At 40.7% G+C, this 20,650-nt stretch overlaps 1 protein-coding gene across 3 annotated transcripts in view; it reads left to right on the top strand.

Annotated features, from left to right (window-relative positions):
• The first annotated feature begins 5,678 nt into the window (after positions 1-5,678).
• The window catches only part of LOC134635737 (pecanex-like protein 3), a 28,866-nt gene continuing 13,894 nt past the window's right edge, over positions 5,679-20,650 (top strand). Inside the window, exons 1-15 of one of the 3 annotated variants that reach the window (XM_063485229.1) lie at positions 5,679-6,097; positions 6,940-7,431; positions 8,019-8,227; positions 8,326-8,431; positions 9,008-9,047; positions 9,180-9,275; positions 9,494-11,239; positions 17,178-17,307; positions 17,576-17,745; positions 18,086-18,143; positions 18,263-18,404; positions 18,527-18,684; positions 19,441-19,594; positions 20,162-20,194; positions 20,291-20,462. In XM_063485229.1, coding sequence (XP_063341299.1) covers positions 7,279-7,431; positions 8,019-8,227; positions 8,326-8,431; positions 9,008-9,047; positions 9,180-9,275; positions 9,494-11,239; positions 17,178-17,307; positions 17,576-17,745; positions 18,086-18,143; positions 18,263-18,404; positions 18,527-18,684; positions 19,441-19,594; positions 20,162-20,194; positions 20,291-20,462 — 3,367 coding nt within the window. In that variant the 5' untranslated portion in view covers positions 5,679-6,097; positions 6,940-7,278. Of the gene's footprint in view, positions 6,394-6,816; positions 7,432-8,018; positions 8,228-8,325; positions 8,432-9,007; positions 9,048-9,179; positions 9,276-9,493; positions 11,240-17,177; positions 17,308-17,575; positions 17,746-18,085; positions 18,144-18,262; positions 18,405-18,526; positions 18,685-19,440; positions 19,595-20,161; positions 20,195-20,290; positions 20,463-20,650 lie in introns of those variants that run through there. The other 2 variants (XM_063485228.1, XM_063485230.1) reach the window with 2 other exon arrangements.

The raw sequence follows: 20,650 nt of genomic DNA, 5'->3' as shown, positions 1-20,650 counted from the left end.
CAAACAGGGTGGAAAGAAAAACAGACTAGAAAGAGAAAGAGAAGAAACATCAGAACAATGACTGGAACACTCCAAAAGTTGATTCTGTTCATCTGGACGTAGCGTTTTGTGGGAGAAACGTTTCGTCACTCATCCAAGTGACTTCTTCAGTCTCAGCTGACTGCAGGTTTCCCCAATCTTATAAACAGAACATTTGCATAATGACTGAAACCAGCCCAGTGAATGAACAATGGGCTGGGAGGTCAGTTCCTTAATCATAATTATGCAAATTCCCATGACCATTGATCAACAACCACTGACCAAAACCCACTGATCAAAGCCCACTGATCAATGGCCATGAGTACCATTCACAGAGAGTTGGGGAATGGCTGCAATCACAGCATTGTAAGATGGCGAAAGATGTACCCTTAGGCCCCCTCCTCGATTCAGAGATGGTCTTTCCCTTTTCACGTAAATGGCCTCCTTGACTCCGCGCTCAAACCAGCATTCCTCCCTGTCCAGGATGTGTACATCCTCATCATTGAAAGAGTGTCCACTGACCTGTAGGTGTAAATAGACTGCAGAGTCCTGGCCTGACGAGGTAGCTCTTCTGTGTTGTGCCATCCGCTTCGCCAGAGGTTGTTTGGTTTCCCCGATGTATAAATCCTGGCAATCCTCCTGGCACTTAACAGCGTACACTATCTTACTCTGTTTTTGTCTGGGGACCCGATCCTTGGAGTGGACCAATTTTTGGCGCAGCGTGTTTTGGGGTTTAAAAGCCACAGAGATCCGGTGTTTAGAAAAAATGTGTCTCAACTGCTCCGATACTCCTGACACGTACGGGATCACTACAGGTTTTCGCTTAGGCAGCGGTTGTCCTTCTCTCCTGGATCAGCTGAAGCTTTCTTTAGGCGCCTTCCCAGCTTTGACAAATGTCCAGCTGGGATAACCACATTTACTCAGGGCCTTCTTGATGTGCTGTTCTTCTGCTTCACTGGCCGCTGTGTCTGTGGGGATGGTGTTCGCTCTGTGTTGTAGCATCCTGATGACACCCAGTTTATGCTCCAGTGGATGATGGGAGTCAGACCTTAAATACTGATCCGTATGCGTAGGTTTGCGGTACACATCAGCTTTTAGATGTCCCCCATTACTGATGGAAATCTCACAGTCTAAGAAGGCTAACTTGCCACTTTTCATATCCTCCCTGGTGAATTTGATGACTGGAACAGGACGATCGTGACCGTATTTCACGTTTGGTTGAATACTGAATTACTCACACTAATTCTGGGAGCCAAACAATAGTGCTTCTGTAGATTTTCTGTGCTGCAGGGTTGAAGATGTGTGTGCAGCCATGTCTTTACTTAGTGTTGACCACGGCTACATCTTTGTCTCTTATCAAAGTCAGGCTCATGGGACATAAATCCATCTAGCACTTTTCATTCAATTTCTTTAAAATCTTCACTACATCATAGAAATCTGGATAGAAATGAATAAAATTTTAGATTAACCAGTGTTGCCTTACTTACTATAAGGCAGTAATTCTTGCAAATTAGCAGTGTAACATATTGATTGCTTCCGTTTGTCTGTTAGTGCTTGGGACCAAAGAATCTTTTTAGGATAGACCAAAGACAATCACAATGACGTCACTCTACAAAGGCTAACAAGACAGGTTAATATATTTAACATGAGGAACTAGTATTTGCACAAATTGCAGGTCATGTAATGTGCTAAAAAATGTGTCTTACACTTGAATTTCATCATTATTTTCTCACTCCTCTCTTTTGCTCACGCACTCTCTTTTGGACTCTGCGTTGTTCTGGCATGTTAGTAGCTCCTGGATGTCTATTATTTATAATGAAGCATATTTTCTGTACCTTCTTATACTATCGGTGTCTATTGCAATGGAATATCATGATCTCTGTGAGACTTAAATGCAGTTTAAATAGTCCAAAAAAAGAAAAGAAAAAGAAAGACAAGATAAATTCTCATAAGAGATGCTAGTGATTTGTCCACAGTGTGACACAATCAGGTCTGACACTCGTGGACTTTGTTGTTCCCTCACTTGAGTACCAAGTACTCAACTTGGGTTAAAAAAAAACAAAACATAAAACATGCATTCCAAGCTGGTGACTTAGAGTTTAAAAAAAATTGGTAATTTAGAAGGCAGGAAGTGTTATGAAAAAAGTTACTATTTGGTCAAATTATGAAAAATGAGGGAGTGTTTGTGGAAACTAGGAGTCAGGCTATATCAGGCTCTGCTACACTTAATTTAGTCACTTTATTTGAAATCCTTCAAATAAAGTACTATAATAGTCCCTTAATATGTGGAGCAAGTCTATATGCTGATATCATATTACTAACTTTGAAGCTACAGCACATGAGGTGTTTCCTCACAGTAAAAAAGTATGCCACCGCACAGCATTTATCAAAGGCAAATTTGGTTATCTTCTTCAACTACGGAACTACAATAAGGATCAGCAGCCTCATGATAATCTTTGACAGCGGCACCATGTTGGTGTTGTTTGACTACCCCCTGCTGAGAACATGTGGAACTGTAAGAGGGGAAAGCAAGTCGGTGACGTTGATGTGATGTAAGGTTATAGTTGCCTGCACTTAAGCAACCATCAGTTTATCTCAAGGATGTTTATCACCAAAGACAAGAATTTAGAGAGACTGCATTTCAAGCCAGCAGGATGACCTGTCCTATCAGTCTCTTTGTGCTGATAGTGATGACAATAATCCTGTGGGCTAAGCAAGGTGTGGTGTCAGTACGGTTTTGGTGCAGCAAGGCCTGATCTGTGCTGACACTGTGTATCAAGGAGGGTGGCTACAGGATATGATAAGCCACTCCTGAGCATTGCTGAGGTATCACAAGGTTAATTCAACAAAACAGCAAAGGCAGGGGAAACAGATGACGGCTGATATGGCCTACCCTACACTGAAGCTGTAGGTATAACACGCAGGGATTTAATTGGAAGGGGGAACAGAAAAGTGCAGGAGCAGCTTTTAGACCTGATGCACCTCAAGCATAGTAATGTATGACAGTAATGAGTGTATTTTATCCATCCATCCATCCATTCTCTTCTGCTTATCCAATTCAGGGTCACGGGGTGGTGGTGCTCAAGCCTACCTCAAAGTGTGTATTTTAATTAACATTTGTGTGTGTGTGTGTGTGTGTGTGTGTGTGTGTGTGTGTACGGGTTCGTACTATCCTGGTGGGGACCAAAATCTGACTTTTACTATCCTGGTGGGGACTTTCTGCACCGTGGGGACCAAAATCCAGGTCCCCTCGGGGTTGAAAGCAATTTTCACACTCAAAATGCGGTTTTACTGTCAGGGTTACAATTAGGTTATGGTTAGGTTTAGGGTAAGGGTTAGGGTTAGGCATTCATTTTTAATGGTTAGGGTTAGGGTAAGGGGCTAGGGAAAGCATTATGTCAATGGGATGTCCCCACGAGGATAGCAAACCAGACATGTGTGTGTGTGTGTGTGTGTGTGTGTGTGTGTGTGTGTGTGTGTGTACGGGTTCGTACTATCCTGGTGGGGACCAAAATCTGACTTTTACTATCCTGGTGGGGACTTTCTGCACCGTGGGGACCAAAATCCAGGTCCCCTCGGGGTTGAAAGCAATTTTCACACTCAAAATGCGGTTTTACTGTCAGGGTTACAATTAGGTTATGGTTAGGTTTAGGGTAAGGGTCAGGGTTAGGGATTCATTTTTAATGGTTAGGGTTAGGGTAAGGGGCTAGGGAAAGCATTATGTCAATGGGATGTCCCCACGAGGATAGCAAACCAGACATGTGTGTGTGTGTGTGTGTGTGAGCAGATGACCATCAATGATTAATTTCCTGGGATTAATAAAATTTTATGAAATGAGCAACCACTGCTCAAACAAGGTTTTCTTTTTACTGTAATTACTATATAGTTATTTCCAAGGACTTCACAAGTAATTATATGTGTTTCATAGCTTCTCTTCATATCTTGACATTTAACCTTGGCTATGTGTCATCTTCCCACAGCCGTGATGTTAACTCAGGCATCACTCCCTCCACATAACTCTGTAAATTGAGAGAAAATGAGTCCATCCATGCTCTTCCACTTATCCAAATCAGGATCACAGTGGAACTGGAACGGTACATCCTGGATGGGTCACCAGGATTAAGACAGTGACAGACTATTTGTGTCTTTGGACTGTGGGAGGAAGCCACTGTACACCGCGAGAACATGCGCTCCGCACAGAAAACCCCAGAATGGACTCAAAAGCAGGACCTTCTAGCTGTGAGGCAACAGTGCTAACCATCACACTACTATGCTGACCATCCAGCCATCCATTTTCTTCCACTTATGAGAAAATGAGTTATTTACACAAATATAAATGGTAGGATACCTCCCATTTATTAAGGAAGCCAGCTCATATATACACTAAATAGTCAAAAGTATTCACTCACCCATCCAAATAATTGATTTCAGGTGTTTCACACTACTAAATATTTCACAAGTCTGTTAGTGTCAGTGGTATTGTAACAAACTGGAAGCAAATGGGAATGACAGCAACTCAGTCATGAAGGCGTAGGCCATTTAAAATCACAGAGCGAGGTCTGCAGATGCTGAGGTGCATAGTGCACAGAGGTCACCAACTTTCTGCAGAGTTATAGCTGCAAAGGGTGGGCGGACATTATATTAAACTCTTTGGATTAAGAATGTCAGTCAAGTTCATATGTGTGTGAAGGCATATGAGCTAATACCTTGGGCAATAAAGTATATTTGCACAATAACTTTTCTTTTTTTTTTTACATGCCCTCAATAAATAGGCAATTTTACAGACAAAGATGGTCGGAGATGTTCTTTTGCTTTACTCTTGCATCGTACAGTTGGTATTTAAGGTAGTTTTTGGCGTTCCCAAATCTTCAGCAGCTGTACATATGAGATCATTTCCACAGCATGTCTTTTGTCTTGTCTTGTCTTGTCTTGTCTTCCTCCCCTCATCCACAACTGGAGTTTTTCCTTGCTTGTTCATAAGGGGTCATCTAATTGTTGAGGTGGTCTCTGTTTTGTCTGTAATTGTCCACCTGATAAAAGAACAACTTTTTTATTTGTAAAGAGTTTATGTGTACTGTCATGAAAACAAGAGGTCGTTGGCTAATGTTGCAGAATGGCACACAAATGTGGGTTCTATACTATTCATAAAGAATAAATATAAAATATAAATGTAAAATTTTTACCTATCTCAAAATCAGCTACCTACCTATATGTAGGTCCAATTCATCTCTTCAAGCATGGACAACTGGGGTTGTCAGGCGGCATCTGGAACTGAACCATTAGCAAGGTGAGGGTCTTTTGGGATTGTAGGGAGCAGTTTTGCAGTGTGGCTGGCTTATATGGGGGTTAGCTTGGCTTATATGGGGGTTAGCTTGGCCTATATTAACCTGAGCTAGCTGGTAAACCCATATATAAGAAACGTCTATATGAATGCCAGGACCTGAAAGTAAACATTCAGGACCTATTTATTTTTTATTAATTTGTTTAGGTAGTTTTGTGGTTGATTGGTTTGTACTAACATTACATTTTAAGAATATTTTAAAATAAAAGAAGAAGAAGAAAAAAAAGAGAGTCCTCCTCATGACGTCGGTACACATGGCCAATCAGCGCCATGGGAATCTCTCTCGGTCTCTCACTCACTTTGCGGCCGTGCGTGCGTGCTTGCGTGCGTGTGTCAACTAGTTGTTAGCAGAGCTAGCTACCCAGTGAGCTAGCTCGTTGAAACATTTTTTGTTTTTGTTTAGTTTATGTTTTGTTTTTTTACATAGGGTCCGTTTATACCAAGAAACATTTGTTGTTCGTCATGAGAGGAGACCACGGCTCCCCATACATGATGTTTGTCACCCAGTCATGCCAAAGAGGAGCACGGCCTCTCGGGAAAAAATGATAAGTTAGCTAACGCCAGCAAAAAGTGAAGCTACAGTTTTTTAACAGCCGATTTCCTTCCTAGCTAGCATCCTGAGACGGAAAGCTCTGAGATTTTGCATGAACTGGATGCGGAAGGAGGATATAAGCCAACCTGGACAGCTAATGCTAACTATGAGCTATGCTGGGATCCAAAATCGGAGAACATCTCACTGTGAGCACAATTATTAAATCTGTCAAGCCAGCGTGAGATAATAATAGCTAATGACTTTCACCTACCTATTAGCGGTTAGCGTTAAGCTGTCTTGTTTTAGGGTGACGTTACAGTTACCCAGTCAGCGATAGGGATATCAAGATAGAAATGCTTACATATGCGGCCTAGCATTAGCCGGTAACTAGCATTAGGTATCCTAATGTTGTCTGTCAGGCAGTTTGAGGAGATAATCTTCGGGTTTAGGTCATGTTATCATATTCACTGAGGTCACTGAAACCACTGGCGGCTGACCAGAGGTGAGAAATGCACAGAAATCTTTGTAATATACGTTGAGCTGCCAGTTAGCTTGCTAGTGCCTGTCACAAAACTTAATCTAGCTGGCACACCAATGGCCTGGACGTGAACATAGGGAGTTCATGCTGTCGGAAAACCGAATATGTCAGATATGTCATATATCACATACAGCTGTTTTTGTTTGTGTGAAAGACATCTAATGGCAAATTATGTTTGTTATAATCGTTGTTTCACGTGCCATTGCTAGCTTATGTTATTCTTTTGCATTTATCGATCACTAAAACGATTCTGTCACTTCAGTTGCAATAAAGGATAATTAGTGTCCTGTGATTTAATGTAATTAAGTAAAGGACAGATGAAAGAAAATAGTAAAATGTTAAAGTAAAACAAACTAAATAGACGTTATAAGTTGCACCTGAAACAAAAAGAGCGACACTAAACTTATTTGGTGATTTTTATTATATTTTCAAGATTGTTTTTCCATAAAATCCAGTGTTTAAAGCGAAGCCTCATAAAAGAAAACTGACTAATTGTGATCTCTCTCACAGATGAGCACTTGTTCGTGCAGTCATTGGGTTACCAGTGTGTCAAAAAGTCACTCTGCTGATTACCCACCGAGGATTAGGCTAGAGTGTGGAAACGCTGGTGCAGGGAGGGAGCTTATACTGGGACAAGAATATGCAAGGACTCTTTATCTCAGCTGAAGTGTATGCATATATCTAAGACACAAAACTGGTGTGCTTGATGAAACAGTCTTGGTCAACCTGCCATGCCCCACGGACGTGCCATTGTAGACACAAGATATCGTGGCTCAAACTGCTGCACAGTTTTTTGAGCTACAGCCTTGGGGGAAGCGTTTCAACTTTTAGTTGAACCTGAAGGTGGAGATGGGTTCCCAAGCTCTTCAGATACTGCGGCAGGGCGTGTGGGCTTCGCTCACTGGAGGGTGGTATGTGGATCCCCACCAGAGCACATTCTCCAACTGCTTCCACCTCTACCTTTGGATATTTCTCCTGGCTTTCCCCTTTCTTCTGTACATGGTAAGTTCATTTTCCCATCACCAAATAAAAATAGGAGCTACCAAAATAATGCACAAATCCTTTTAAATCAGTTTTCAGAAGTTAGCCATGATGCACATGATAGCTTCAAGTAATTTCAGTTATATAGGTCAAATCACAAATTTACCTCAAGAAGTTTAATAATCCGTTTCTTACTTACATGCCCAAGCCCTTTTTACACATAGGCAACTTCAACTGACTTGATCATCTCCCAGGATTATCATGTGTAAAATGGGTCAAATCCTATGTTCTAAATAACATAACTGCATTTTTTTAATGATGTAAACTGTATGAGAGACTCATTCAGCACATATGCATGGGATAATAACTTTATAGTTTAACTTCTAGTGCTTGTAACAATAGGGGGAATAAAAACTAAGGGTGTCTGCCTGAACTTGTGTGGTTAAATTAAGATCCTGATTTAAAACAATTCCGTAATAAGTTTGAAATATCCAGCTATATTTAACACCTCATTTCCAATTAAGCTTCCTTCCTGGTTCTAGTTCTTTGAAGTGACTGCCTGGTCTCATTTTTGTAATTCCTCTCTTTAAATTCCAACTCCTTTTCAGGCTCTTCCTCCAAGCTTGTTGGTGGCAGGTGTGTACTCTGCTGTGGTTGCTGTATTTTTTACTGCCATTAAAGTGGTAAACTACCGACTTCATGCAATGTTCGACCTTGGGGAGATTGTAGAGAAAAAGCAGGCCTCACTAACAGCTGAAGCGCCAAGGACAGAAGAAGGAGAAGAGGGGTCAGGTGCTCATGAGGGGAATCAGCACAGGTAATGTGATGTGTCTTAAAGAAAACTTGCCTGTTGCAATGTTGTGACTTGCTGAATTCCTTGAAATTTTTTTCTTCCTGCATGTGACTATTTCACAGGGATAGTCATGTTGGTGTAGAGATGACTGTGTTTCGGAAAGTCAACTCAACACCCCCAGTGCGTTGCAGCTCCCAGCACTCTCTGTTTGGATTAAACCAAGTGTCGGTGAGGATTACCATATTTACTAGCATGCAACATTCTCTCTTCTGGCTTCCAACATTTCTCCAGTTATACCTATTAGAATTTTTTTTAATTCATTAATTTGGTCTGTCAGATGTTTTTCTTAGACTCCTTTTTTAAAACGGCTCAGCAAAAATACTACATCTGTCTGTCAGCATCAGCACGACGACCAGTGAAGCAAACTACAAGATGTAGCAAGCTTTAAAAGCTAGCAGGTGGTATGGCTACAGGCAAAAATTTTAAAAAATAGACAGCAGATGATTGAATAAACCAAGTTACTGTTTAACCTAAGTACACTTGTTGCTATGATCTTTCTAACTCGCAGCTCCTCATTAAATGCTAATTGGTCTGAACCTCCCGTGGCTTAGTGCCAGGTTAAAAAAATTTGTATTTTCCATGATCAGTATGCCTATAATAGTAGTTTGCAAGATTTTTTTTAGTTCAGTACCAACCTAAGGGGGAATTTTTTAAGTACTTAGCAATGTTCTTATGGTTTCGTAATGCAAAATCATGTGGATCAGGTGGTTTAAAGCATTGTGTATATTCTTTCTTACTCTTCAGGAATTCTTGCCTCAGTTGGAGGATTCAGGGGGTACTAAGGGTAAGCATCTAAATGTTTTAATTCTGCATACCATACTTTTATTTTAAATCATGATGTATATAATAGATAGTCTGACATTTTTATCCAAGCATATGTTTTAAATTTGTAATTACTAATTTCCTTTTATTTCAGATATCAAAGAGTTAATGCGGGAACAAGGAAGCAATAATGTGATTGTCACGTCAGCTCAACGTGAGATCCTACGTCAGAGTTCCCAGGACCCCATTAGTAAGTCTGCTATTATTCAGTGATTAGAAATGAGCATTAGATACTGGAAACAATGTTTAATCCTTCCTGTATAAGTCAGGCTGTAAGCATATCAGTATTTTCATACAAATTTAGGAAAGGGGGGAAAAATGGAATCTTGAGAAACATAATTCACAACATCAGTGTTACAGCTTGCAAATGTGCATTTCAGTCTAATGTTAGGTTTTCTTACCGTACAGGGGCTCCGAATGGGGTCTCATCCTGCATTGCTGCCGCTCTTGAAGGAGAGTTCCAAGGTCTTGTAGGAGTATCTGGAGTGTCAGCTGGATTTGGAGAACCTGGAGCCTTGTCTATCCCCCCTTCACCCTCGAGTCAAGAAGATGGAGGCGAGAAAGAACACTTGCAAGAAGTGGAGATGTTAACAGAACAGTTGTCTCATCAGAGTCCCAAGGGCAATGATTTGGGGGCTTACTCTCCCCTTGGCCCCTCTGCTGAATCTGAGAGTTTGGGAGATACTCCCCTAAGCCCTCTTATAAAGAGTAGTTTAAGTGAAGAACTCAGTGAAAATCTGCTGGGTTTAGGCCTTGACCCTGTGGCTTTTGCTCCTGGGACTGAGCACCCCGGCAGCCGCAGCGGAGTAGCACTAGCTGCTGGATCAACAGACAGTTGTTTCAGTGCTGGTGGAGCTACCACAGACCGTGAGACGCTAAGCACTGTTAGCAGTTACCGCAGTGAAAAAACTGATTCAACTCAGCTGGAAAGTCCTTCATTCAGCCAGTCGCGGCCTGTAGATGGACAGGTTTCTGCCTCAGCACCAGCGATAGGGTCTGACATCCACAAGCCCACAGAGGATTCAGCAGTGCAAGATGGCAGTGATACTGACAATCTGTCAGACAGTGTGTTACTACGCTCCCCTTCCAAAGAATTCTCCCTCAGCCAGGGGCTAGACCGGACACTTGTTGAAGGAGAGGATCTGCCATCTGTACCTTCTGATATTGCACAGCCCCCTCCTCTCCAGAACTCTTCCCCTTCAAGTAGTGGCCACTCAGAGGTTTGTGAATTAGACAGGAGTGTCCCAGTTCCTCCTCTACCCCCACCTCGGCAGACCAATTCAGTGCCCTCAGGGCTGGCCCTGGGTTTGGTGTGTTCTGAGCCTGCTTTGCCCATATCTTCTACCCCATTTTTACTGTCTGAGCAGCCTGCTCTGCAGTCCCAGCAGGTTGTACGCCCTAAAGACTTAAAGCTGCTGCGGGCCAGCGGCGGTAGCATGGGGCACAGGCCAGGCCGAAGGAAAGCTCCAAGAAGGCGCGCTGGAGCTGGCAGTAGTAGTTTTGACTGTGGCTCTTACAGGCGTCACCACAATCATAGACAACACAGAGATTACATACCAGTGCGCAATCGACTTGGCACTAAGGCTTACAGTGAAAGTTTGTTTGAGGATTCCAGTGACGAGGACGACGGCAGTGACATGAGTGCAGGTTCTAGCCTGGGCTCTCAGCGCCGATACAGCTCAGATGATGATGACGATGATGATGATGACTCTAGTTCCTCTACCTCCTGCTACTCTCCAGACCTTGCTAACACTGGCATTACATCCACTCTTCCCCCTGCTGCTCAACTGCCTACTCCAAGGGAAGGGGATTTACCCGAAACTGCTGGCCCCTCACATCCTCGTGCTGCTCAACGCTCTTCTAGCACCGCTAGTGCTAAGACTCACGCAAGAGTGCTAAGTATGGATGGGGCAGGTGGAAGCCAGAGCAATGCAGTGGCTCTGCCCTCTACTCTGCTTGCAATGCCCTCCACCTCCACGCCTGCACCTCGGACTCTCACTATCTCTAAGTCTGATCTGGAAGCCCGGACTATACACTCTGATGGCTTTGCTGGAGCTCACCATCATCGCCTGGATTCACTTGGAGGCTCTTGGACTGGCAACCAGATGGGCTGGAGAACAGGAGAACTGGTTGAAGAGGGTGCTGTTGGAGGTGGTGAGTTTGCAAATTTTCAGTCAAGAATATATGTTTTAACTTAGCCTACTGAAACAGTTTTCATCATGGTTTGGAGGTCTAACTAATTAAGAAAGTTAACCTTCATAGGGAGTCGCTGATAGTAAGGCCTATTTGTAAGGCATCAAATTGTTGCTGATATTTTTTTTCTGTAATATATTTGATGACAGACCACTATTAATTTGTACTTAATTTAATCACGAGTAATGACTCCATGGTGTAGTGATTAATACATATACCTTATTTGTGAAAGATTTTATTTAAGATGGCGAAGAGACACAAACCCAGCCTTAGGGTCTCACAAGCTAGTGAACTGTGATCTAACTAGATGTATCTGATATGATCCCTGTGTTGGTGTTGTCCCTGGTCATCATAATTAATATTGGTCCAGGTTCAACATTGCAAGTTATATTGTCATGGGGAAAAAAACTGCCAATGTGTACTAAAATCCGAAAAGGGGCGGTTGTGGTTTAGGATGGGTTATGGGGTTATAGTTACGGTTATAATTATAGAGTTAAGGTTAGAGTTTGGTCCGAATTTCTTTCCACGTCGCAAAACCATGACATCACAACAGTGTGATTGGTCACTTGCAATGACCTGGCCCATCATTAGCTTTGGTGATCCTAGAACAACATTGACACATTGATATCAGATTGTGCACTATACCCAAGCCAGTATAGAGGTGACGGTTGTGTCAGGAACTCCATCTGATATGAAGTCTGTGCCAAATCAAACATGGGGTTCCATGTGCTGTGGCAATCCCTTTGGAAATAAGAGAGCAGCTGAAATTCCATTACTTTTTTTTTTAGTTCCAAGTAACCATGAGGTGTGATCAGAAAGCTCTGGAAATGATTCTGTAAAAATCAAAAATCATGCCTGTATACCCATTCAAGATTATATTATACTCTGCACCATTGTAAGTGGAGCTGCTATATTTAGATCACTGTAGAAGTCCTGTTATGTCTACTTCTACTTATGTCTCAGTAGCGCCTGCTGGATCTACTCCAGTGTATTCCTTCAACTTAATTTTCATTTTCAATAAGTTTACAGTGTCACTATCAGACAAGTCTGCAATAAGAGCAAATAGCAAGAAAAGACTATGTTGCAATGATTTGCAACTCTCATAGGCTCATATTTTATCAGGTAATTGTAAAATGCAGTGTTTCTTTTTCGGCATTTCTGTTGTAAGATTTTGTGTAGAAATTTCACCAGAACCTCAATCTGTTTTGCAAAGGAAGTATGGTCTCATTAAGAGCTTGTTTGCACTTGGAGGGGCTGATGCCCTGCATAATCTGTTATCCTTCAGGGGTTGCTGGCGATGCAGGATTTTCAGCTCTGTGTGTCCACCCTGCAGCTGGATGTGAGACGTCATCTCAGCCGAATTTCTCCCAGATATCTTCTGGCTCTCTATTACCGGAGAGACCCAAAAGTGTTCACCGCCAGTTCCCCTTAGGTTAGGTGGTTATGAGGAAAACTAGATGCTTCATTGATTGGGTGGGGTGCTGTTTTCAAGTGGAGGGCCATGAATGGCACCTAGCCCCAGAGGCTTTGTCGCACATATATAAATTACTTGGAGCTGATGGCAGGTTTTTTGGCTTTGGGGCATTTCTTGCTGCTCCTGAAAAATTGTTATGTCCTGATTAGGAGAGACAGTATAACAACAGTTGTGTATACAGACCGTCTGAGGCACTTGCTGTGTGACATTACACAGTCTGGCTCACACTCTGATTGTGTGGAGCAGTGAACACCTCCTGTCATTATGTGTGACGCATGTTCCCAGTGCATTGAACACTGGAGCAGAGCTACAGAGGAAATCCACTCTATGGGGAGTGGAGACTCAATCCCGCAATAGTCCACCACGTCTGAAGGTGTCCGTATATTTGTTTGCATCATACAAAAACACAATGTCCTCTTTTCTTTTCCCTAAAAAAATTGAGGGCAAAACATTAGGGGAGCTCACCCATGGCCAGGCGCACTGCTATAAGAGTTTCCCTGAGCAGGTTGAGGGAGCAGTGGCTGTCTTTGATTTTGATTGCTCATATTGGCCCAGCGGGCCATGGATGATGGATCTAACTTGTCTTCTCCACAGCCGGCGGTGGACACTGCCTTTGCACAGGGGCCTGGTGTCACAGGTGTCACAGAGCAGTTAGCTGAGACTGGCACCTGAAAGGCTGAATTTAAATGAGTTGGGTCTCCCCCTGAGGTTGATTGAGACCATTCAGAGTGCAAGAGCAGTTTCTGTATTCTGACTTTATGAGGGTGTGTATTTGAGAGATGGTGTGCAGCTACGAACAAAATTTCTTATCAGTGCTGTGTTAGAATTGTGTTAGACTTCCTTCAGGTTTTGCTAGATAAGGGAAGAGCATTTTCCACTATTAAAGTGTTTGGCTGGAATGTCAGGCTGCCATGTTGGCTTTGGTAATGCACCAAAGAGATTTAACTACAGTTTTAGAGTTAGTCTTAGTCTTTTTACAGCTTGGTTTAGCATCAATGAAAAATAACAGTAACTGTAAGTTACATGCTCTATCTACCCACACATCATGTCTGTAGTTTTCCACCAACTGTAATAGGGAGGTTTTGCACCCTAACGCTGCCTTCATGCCTGACGTTAGGGATTCTACCTATAGCTGCCCTGCACAGGAGCTGTTAGCTTTTCGCCCCCTGCCATTTGGGGAATGACAGCCAGAGGTGGCTGACCTTTTGCGTGGGCCAAGGGGTTAACCCCGGTTCCTTGAAAACTGAATGAGGTATCTCACTGCACTTTGCCCATGCAACTGGACAGTGATAGTAAGGCATCAACAGATAAAAAATGGAAAAATGCTGACTGATATTTATTTATTTAGTCAAAATTATTTGACCTTTTAAATTAATTAAATTTAGTCATGAGTAAGTTGCTTTATAGTGTAGTAGTGGCACATGGAAGAACAACACTAAGAATGCCTGGACCCCATGGTCTTGGTGATAAGAGCTTCTGTGGCTTGTCATGCCAGAGGGCACTTCCCATAGTGAGATACTGCACTTGAGCTTCAAAGAAATGGGGTTACCCTGGGCCCGTCGTAAAAAAAAACAACAACAAAAAAACTATTAACAAAATCCTCACAAAACTAAGCTCGAAATTAAGCAGGCAAAACAAAGGTATAACTGTATCTTTACGGAATAAAGCATGAAATAGGGGTTTTAAAGAACACATTCAAGTTTACAGATGTAACAGAATCTCCTTTGAAGTGTCTGCTTTGTGCACAGGAACAAGAATAAAAAAAAACATTTAGAAAAGAATATTTTATTCAGATTTATTTTTTAGATTATTCTATTTAATCAGATTATTTTAACTATGTGTAACATAATACCCTATATGGACAAAAGTCCCTCTTAATCTTGAAATTCAGGCGTTTTCACTCCCATTGCCAGACTTACATAAAATCAAGCCCATAGCGAAGGAGTCTGCCTTGAGAAACATTTTTTCAAGAATGGCTCATTCTAAATAGCTCACCGAGTTCAAGCATGCCAGTCAGTTTGTGAAATTGCTTCCCTCCTAGATATTCCACTATCAGTAAGTGGTATTATTGCAAATTGGAAGCATTTAGGAACTACAGAAATGAAGGCTCAAACTGTGTAAAGTTATAGAACAGGCTCACTGACTGCATATAGTGCGCAAAAGTCTCCAAAGCTCTTTTGAGTCAATAACTGCAGAGTTCCAGAGCCCTCAGCACAAAACCATCAGCACAAAACTTTGCACCAGCATTTTTGTGGCATGGGCTTCCAGGGCTGAGCAGCTTTTACCTATATACTGTATGTATTAATGTCAGGTGTTTCCACTGTGTGTTATACTAGGGATTTTCCTAATTTCTTAGTCGACTAAATGAGGGGAAAAAAAGACTAACCGACTAGTCTGAAACTTAGGAACACTCAGGTAATAAGTTCCATTTGAGAAACTTTTATTGGAAAATGTCAAAAATTAATAACATAGGTATTTGAAACCATTTATCACATTCTTCAGTAATGAATCATGCCGCTTAAATGTGCAGCAGCTTGCAGCATGCATTATCAACATTACACATTATACTCCAGATAGACAACAAAGATGAAAAACACTTAAAATAAACCGATGTTAAAGATGATACAAAACCAAACACGTTCCACTAAAATATGACAAATTAACATCTGAAAAACTAATAAAACACGACTTAAAAGTCCCAAGCATTATGAATGATGCACACTGTTCGAAATTCATGACACCCACTTCAATAAAAGTTAAAATCTAAAATAAAACAATAAATCATCCATCCATTTTCTTCTGCTTATCTAAAGTCAGGTTGTAGGGGGTGACATCCTTGGCCGTCCCCTTTCAATGTGAAGGAGTAGCTGCTCTTCTTTGAACCCCTTCCGAATAACTGAATTCCTTACCCTATAACTAAGGCAGAGCCCATCCACCTTATGGAGAAAGCTCCTTTCCACTGCTTGTATCAATGATCTCATTCTAATAGTGTTAACAGAAAGATCAGGCCTAGATTAACAAATTTATGGAGTTTCCCAACAATGATGTGCCGTTTGGTGGCAAATGGGTGCATAACATTTAGGACCCAATAATATACCGACATTTGGCATTGATTAAAAGTTTAACAATTAGATTAAACCACTAGTAAGTCTGGTACCAACTAGTGACAACAGCAACGATTAGTCGGTTAGTCGACTAGTCACACATATGCCTACTGTAGGAATAGTGAAAGGTAACTAAAGCACAGTGTTGGGGAAAGTTGGAAGTATTAATTAAAATTTTGGCTGCTGTGCTTAAACTTTATTATTTTAGTAGAACTCCTTATTATGCAAGTTTACCAGAAACATTCAGGCTTTTACCCTACCAATAAGTGTAATGGGTGCAGTACCTAAACATTTCTTTGTACCTGAGTCATGAGAATGTGAAGAAACTATGCAAAATATTTTCTACCATCTTTTGGTGCCATTTATGGTCGATGTGAAACTTATTTTTAGCAAAGACATAGTTGTTTAGGAGGTGTTCCCATCTGCACTAAAAGATGGTTTACAAAAACTGTTAATCGAATAAATAACTTTGAATGAAAACCCAATAAAGTTTTATTAAACTGTCTGTTTAACAAATTATATGAATATTTTAAACACCCAAAAAGCGCTTGTTAGGCTAATTTGATAAAGAAGTTAAAACACAAGCTTCACTATAGACACTAACTGCTAACTTAATTTACCTCTGCAAATTGCCAATTTGGCTGAGACTGCAGCTGTGCTCTTTCTCTAGCAGCAAAATCTAATGAATCCACATCAGCTGCATAGGAGAGGAGAATGAGATTGCTGATAGCATCTGATTTCTTTGTTATTCACTCACTGTCTTCATTTTAAATTATTTTTTTGGTTTGACAGTTTGGAAAAATTCAGAGTGAGATATTATCTGAAATGTGCTGCTGGTAAATAATACTGTTGTGCTCAATTACAATTCTGTTCAGATGTTTTTCTTTTTTATAAAATGGGAGTATTTAAAACAATGTTTTGTAATGAAAAATGACCAAAAAGACTACTAATACAAAAATAAGAAGCATCAGTAAGATGAGTATAAATTATTGTGTTTAAACCCTGATTACCACCTCACTGCTGAGACCTCAGTAACCGATCACCCCTAACACATTGAGGCAAAATCTTTTCATTAACCCATGTCCTTGCTGCTAACAGGGAGTCATGCTTTGAAAAATTTATAATAAATTAATTTTAATTAATAGTCTGGTGTGTGAAACCTAACTATCTCTTAAGCTTTGTACTTATTTATTTAATAAATGAATAAATAACATAAGGACATTCTAAGTTCTGAATTAAGATAAAATGCAGTTATAGTTAAATCTTAGATATGTGCATTATGTACACTGACAATGTGATGTAAATGATAAACTTTCCTCAGCCATGGCCACGGAGGAAGGGGGCAAACACGAATCAGTCAGCAGTGTAAAGAGGACCCAGGCCATACGCAGGAGACACAATGCTGGGAGCAACCCTACACCACCACCATCTACCATGGGATCACCTCCCAGGTTTGTCATCTAAGCAAAGATGTCCCTATATGTTTGTTTGCGCTTGTCCTCAACTTTTCTTTTTGGTTTTCTTTCTACCATGCCTTCCATATTAGTATGTTTACATTATAATGAACATAAGAATAACAGCCCAGATTAAAATTTTGTCTATATAAAGTCGTATTTTTATTAAATAATTCTAAGTATAGCTCATGGAGCATGTAAGCTTTAGGAGGACTGAGTTTAGGATTAAGATTAACTGCTGTATTCATTTGTTTGTTTCCTGTAGTCTCCAGGACCTCCAGCGAGCTCGGACCTCCTCTCATTCACGCACCCGTACACTTCCCTCAGCCTTACAGTTTGCCTCTTCACTTCTACTACCCCGCAGTGGCATCCATGAGGCTTCCACATTTGACGACACATCAGAAGGGGCAGTGCACTATTTCTATGATGAGAGTGGTAAGTACCTTGTCTTGTCTAGACAGTCATTCTGCTTATCCTATTATTAAATGGGCAGATATGAGACTGGTGTCATTTTTTTCATCTAACTCTTCATGAATAGTGGACTCTCCTTGAGTAGCGAGTCTTAGGACTTGCTACCTTTAAATGCTACCAGTCTGTTATTTGAGCTATTATTTTGAAGCATTATGTAAAGTAATTGTAATGTAATGGTCACTGGTATTTGAATCTACATAAAGAAAATCACTAGTCATATTGCATTATTGTATAATCTGTCTGTGATTGCCGATTTTATACTGTTGAGGGTATTCATTTCTGCTGTGTCTCTGTTATATAACAGGAGTAAAGAGGTCCTACACATTTGGACCTGCTGGAGGCGGCTATGAGGACCCAGTTCAGTAAGTTATAAAGTTTTTATTGCCAAGTGTCTTTCTTTTCTACAGACTACGAGAGTTATTGTTGTCGTTAAAACATTGCTAACAGCCACATTCAAGGCTGTGAAATTTTACACTTGCAGAGAAAGGGAGAGGCAGTCCCAATCTTCAAGCTTCACATCCACTGAGGTCCCAGAAGGGGCACCAGTCCTGTCCATGCTACAGCCCAGACAAGGGGCTTTACAGGGGATGCAGGTGCGCAGGGTGCCTCTGGAGATGCCCGAGGTTAGCAGTGCTTCATTGATTATTCCCAATAGGACATCAGTCGGAACATTAAAGCTAACTATCACAGACGGTCCTTCTAGATCTTGTTTCCTAATTCTCACAATCTCTGAATTCTTACCTAGTTTGATCTGGATCACGAGTCTCTACAAGAGTCCCAAGAAAACACTTTGATGATTGAGGAGAAAGCCAAACCTAAACAGTACTATCGCTTTTGGGTGCTGCCTGGAAAGTGGCTGAGAGTCCGATATGATCGACTGGCTCTGCTTGCCTTATTAGACAGGTAAGACAAAACATTGGAAAAGAGAATTGATTACATTTTATTTAGTTACTTTTTCTCTGTGACAGCAAAGAAAAATGTACAAAATGTACTCTGTTGCCCCTAAAATAATTAATACATTACAATTGTTGTTTTTGTTTTAGTTGCTAGATGCAAAATTAAAAAAAAAAAAGACAAATTATCATTTCAAGTAAATATTTAACTTATAAAAGCAACTGAGTTTACTTTTAAACAGGTCCATGGTTTTGATTGAGAATTGATAGAGAAGGATAAAAAAGTCCAACAAATTTGTTCACTCTGTATCACATTTCTGAAGGCTGTTTTTCCTCTTACACTGAAGCAAAAGATTTTCATTCATAAGCAAAGTTCTTTTAAAGGATCTATTTAATATATTTTCACTAAACAACAACACAGAAAAATGTTATCCTGTGTTTTTCTTTAAAATAAATAGAAACTTGTGGCATGCTATTATACAGGATGCATTGTAAACTGATTTAGATGAAACTTTAAGGTTTTACTGTAATACTGATACTCTGTTTTTTTTTTTTTTTTAATGGGTTGTTTTGTTTGTAATGGAAGAACCTCCTCATTGTCACAGGACTTATGTCCAGTAGGATATTGACTTATTGACTTAACACTTAATACACATTTGTTTAAATTTTTTTCTCATGAAGCACATTTTATTTACAAGTCAAAGACAAAATTTAGATATAATTTTGAGGTTTCTCAAATATGTACTGCTGCACCTTACTTTCCTAGGAACCGCCGTGTGGGAGAGAACGTGTTTGCTGTGGTGCTGGCCAGCCTGGTGGCATTCCTGGGGTTCCTGCTGCTGCTCCAAGGCTTTTTCAGGGACATTTGGGTCTTCCAGTTCTGCCTGGTCATTGCTAGTTGCCAGTACTCCTTACTGAAGGTACCTCTTATTTATGTTGTTTCTCTTACCAAAAGTCTTCAGCAAGTAACTTAATAATGGTCACTATATGACCAAAACTTGTGTTCTTACAATGTCATAACATAAGTAATCAGTCTAAACTAAACTCTGAACCCCCGTTTGTTTCTGTGAAAATCTCTAAACAGATCGTGCAGGTGGAGATTTGGCAAAATCAAATCCTGTCGAATTGAATATTACTTAGAGTTTAGAGATTTGATGTTCATTTGAAAGAAAAAAGGGAAAAAAACTAATGGTTGTCAGACTTAGCCTATGTAAGACCGTTATAAGACTTTCTCTTACAACGCATCCTCTGTCAAGAGTACAATAATTGTGCAATTTAAAATAAGGCTCCAGTAATATGATACTGGACTTGTTTTAAAGCAATCTTTTAACATCATTGTTGTAGGAAGACTAAGTGCTCAAAATCCAGTCCAAGGGTCACAACAATTTGCAGTTAACCTGGTTAGCTAGGGCCAAGCAATTGTCGTTCCTGTTTTTAACATACACGTGAAAGACATGAAGCCTAAATTCCCTGCCTCTTTGTTTTAGAGTGTACAGCCAGATGCAGCCTCTCCCATGCATGTGAGTAGTAGATTTAGGAATCCACATTTTATAAAATACTTTTGACCTTAAAATTATGGTATAACATTGTTTCTCTCCTTGTCTGTTATGTAAAAGGGGCATAACTGGATCATTGTGTACAGTCGGCCAGTCTACTTCTGCTTATGCTGTGTGATGATCTGGATCTTTGACTTATCTGGGCGCTCTGGAAGTCTGCAGCCCTTCTCCCTCTATGGCATCATCATCTTCTCTGCGCAATTCCTGCTCTGCGTCAGGGATGTGCTCATTGGTTAGTATTATTCATGGATTCTTTTACATTAGGTTGATGTTCAGATTGACAGTGCTAGTATTGCTACGTGCCAGAATAGGTCTATCTTTCTTATTGCAGTGTTAATTAAATAGCCCTGAATATATCCTGATTATAACACTGCTTTATGCATGAGGAGGATTAGTGGGTTTTTAAACTGTAAGCCATTT

The sequence above is a fragment of the Pelmatolapia mariae genome, linkage group LG10_11 (assembly GCF_036321145.2).
Source record: "Pelmatolapia mariae isolate MD_Pm_ZW linkage group LG10_11, Pm_UMD_F_2, whole genome shotgun sequence".
NCBI lineage: Eukaryota > Metazoa > Chordata > Actinopteri > Cichliformes > Cichlidae > Pelmatolapia > Pelmatolapia mariae.
Note: the sequence above shows the minus strand (reverse complement) of the source record. Positions and strands in the feature narration are given on the sequence as shown.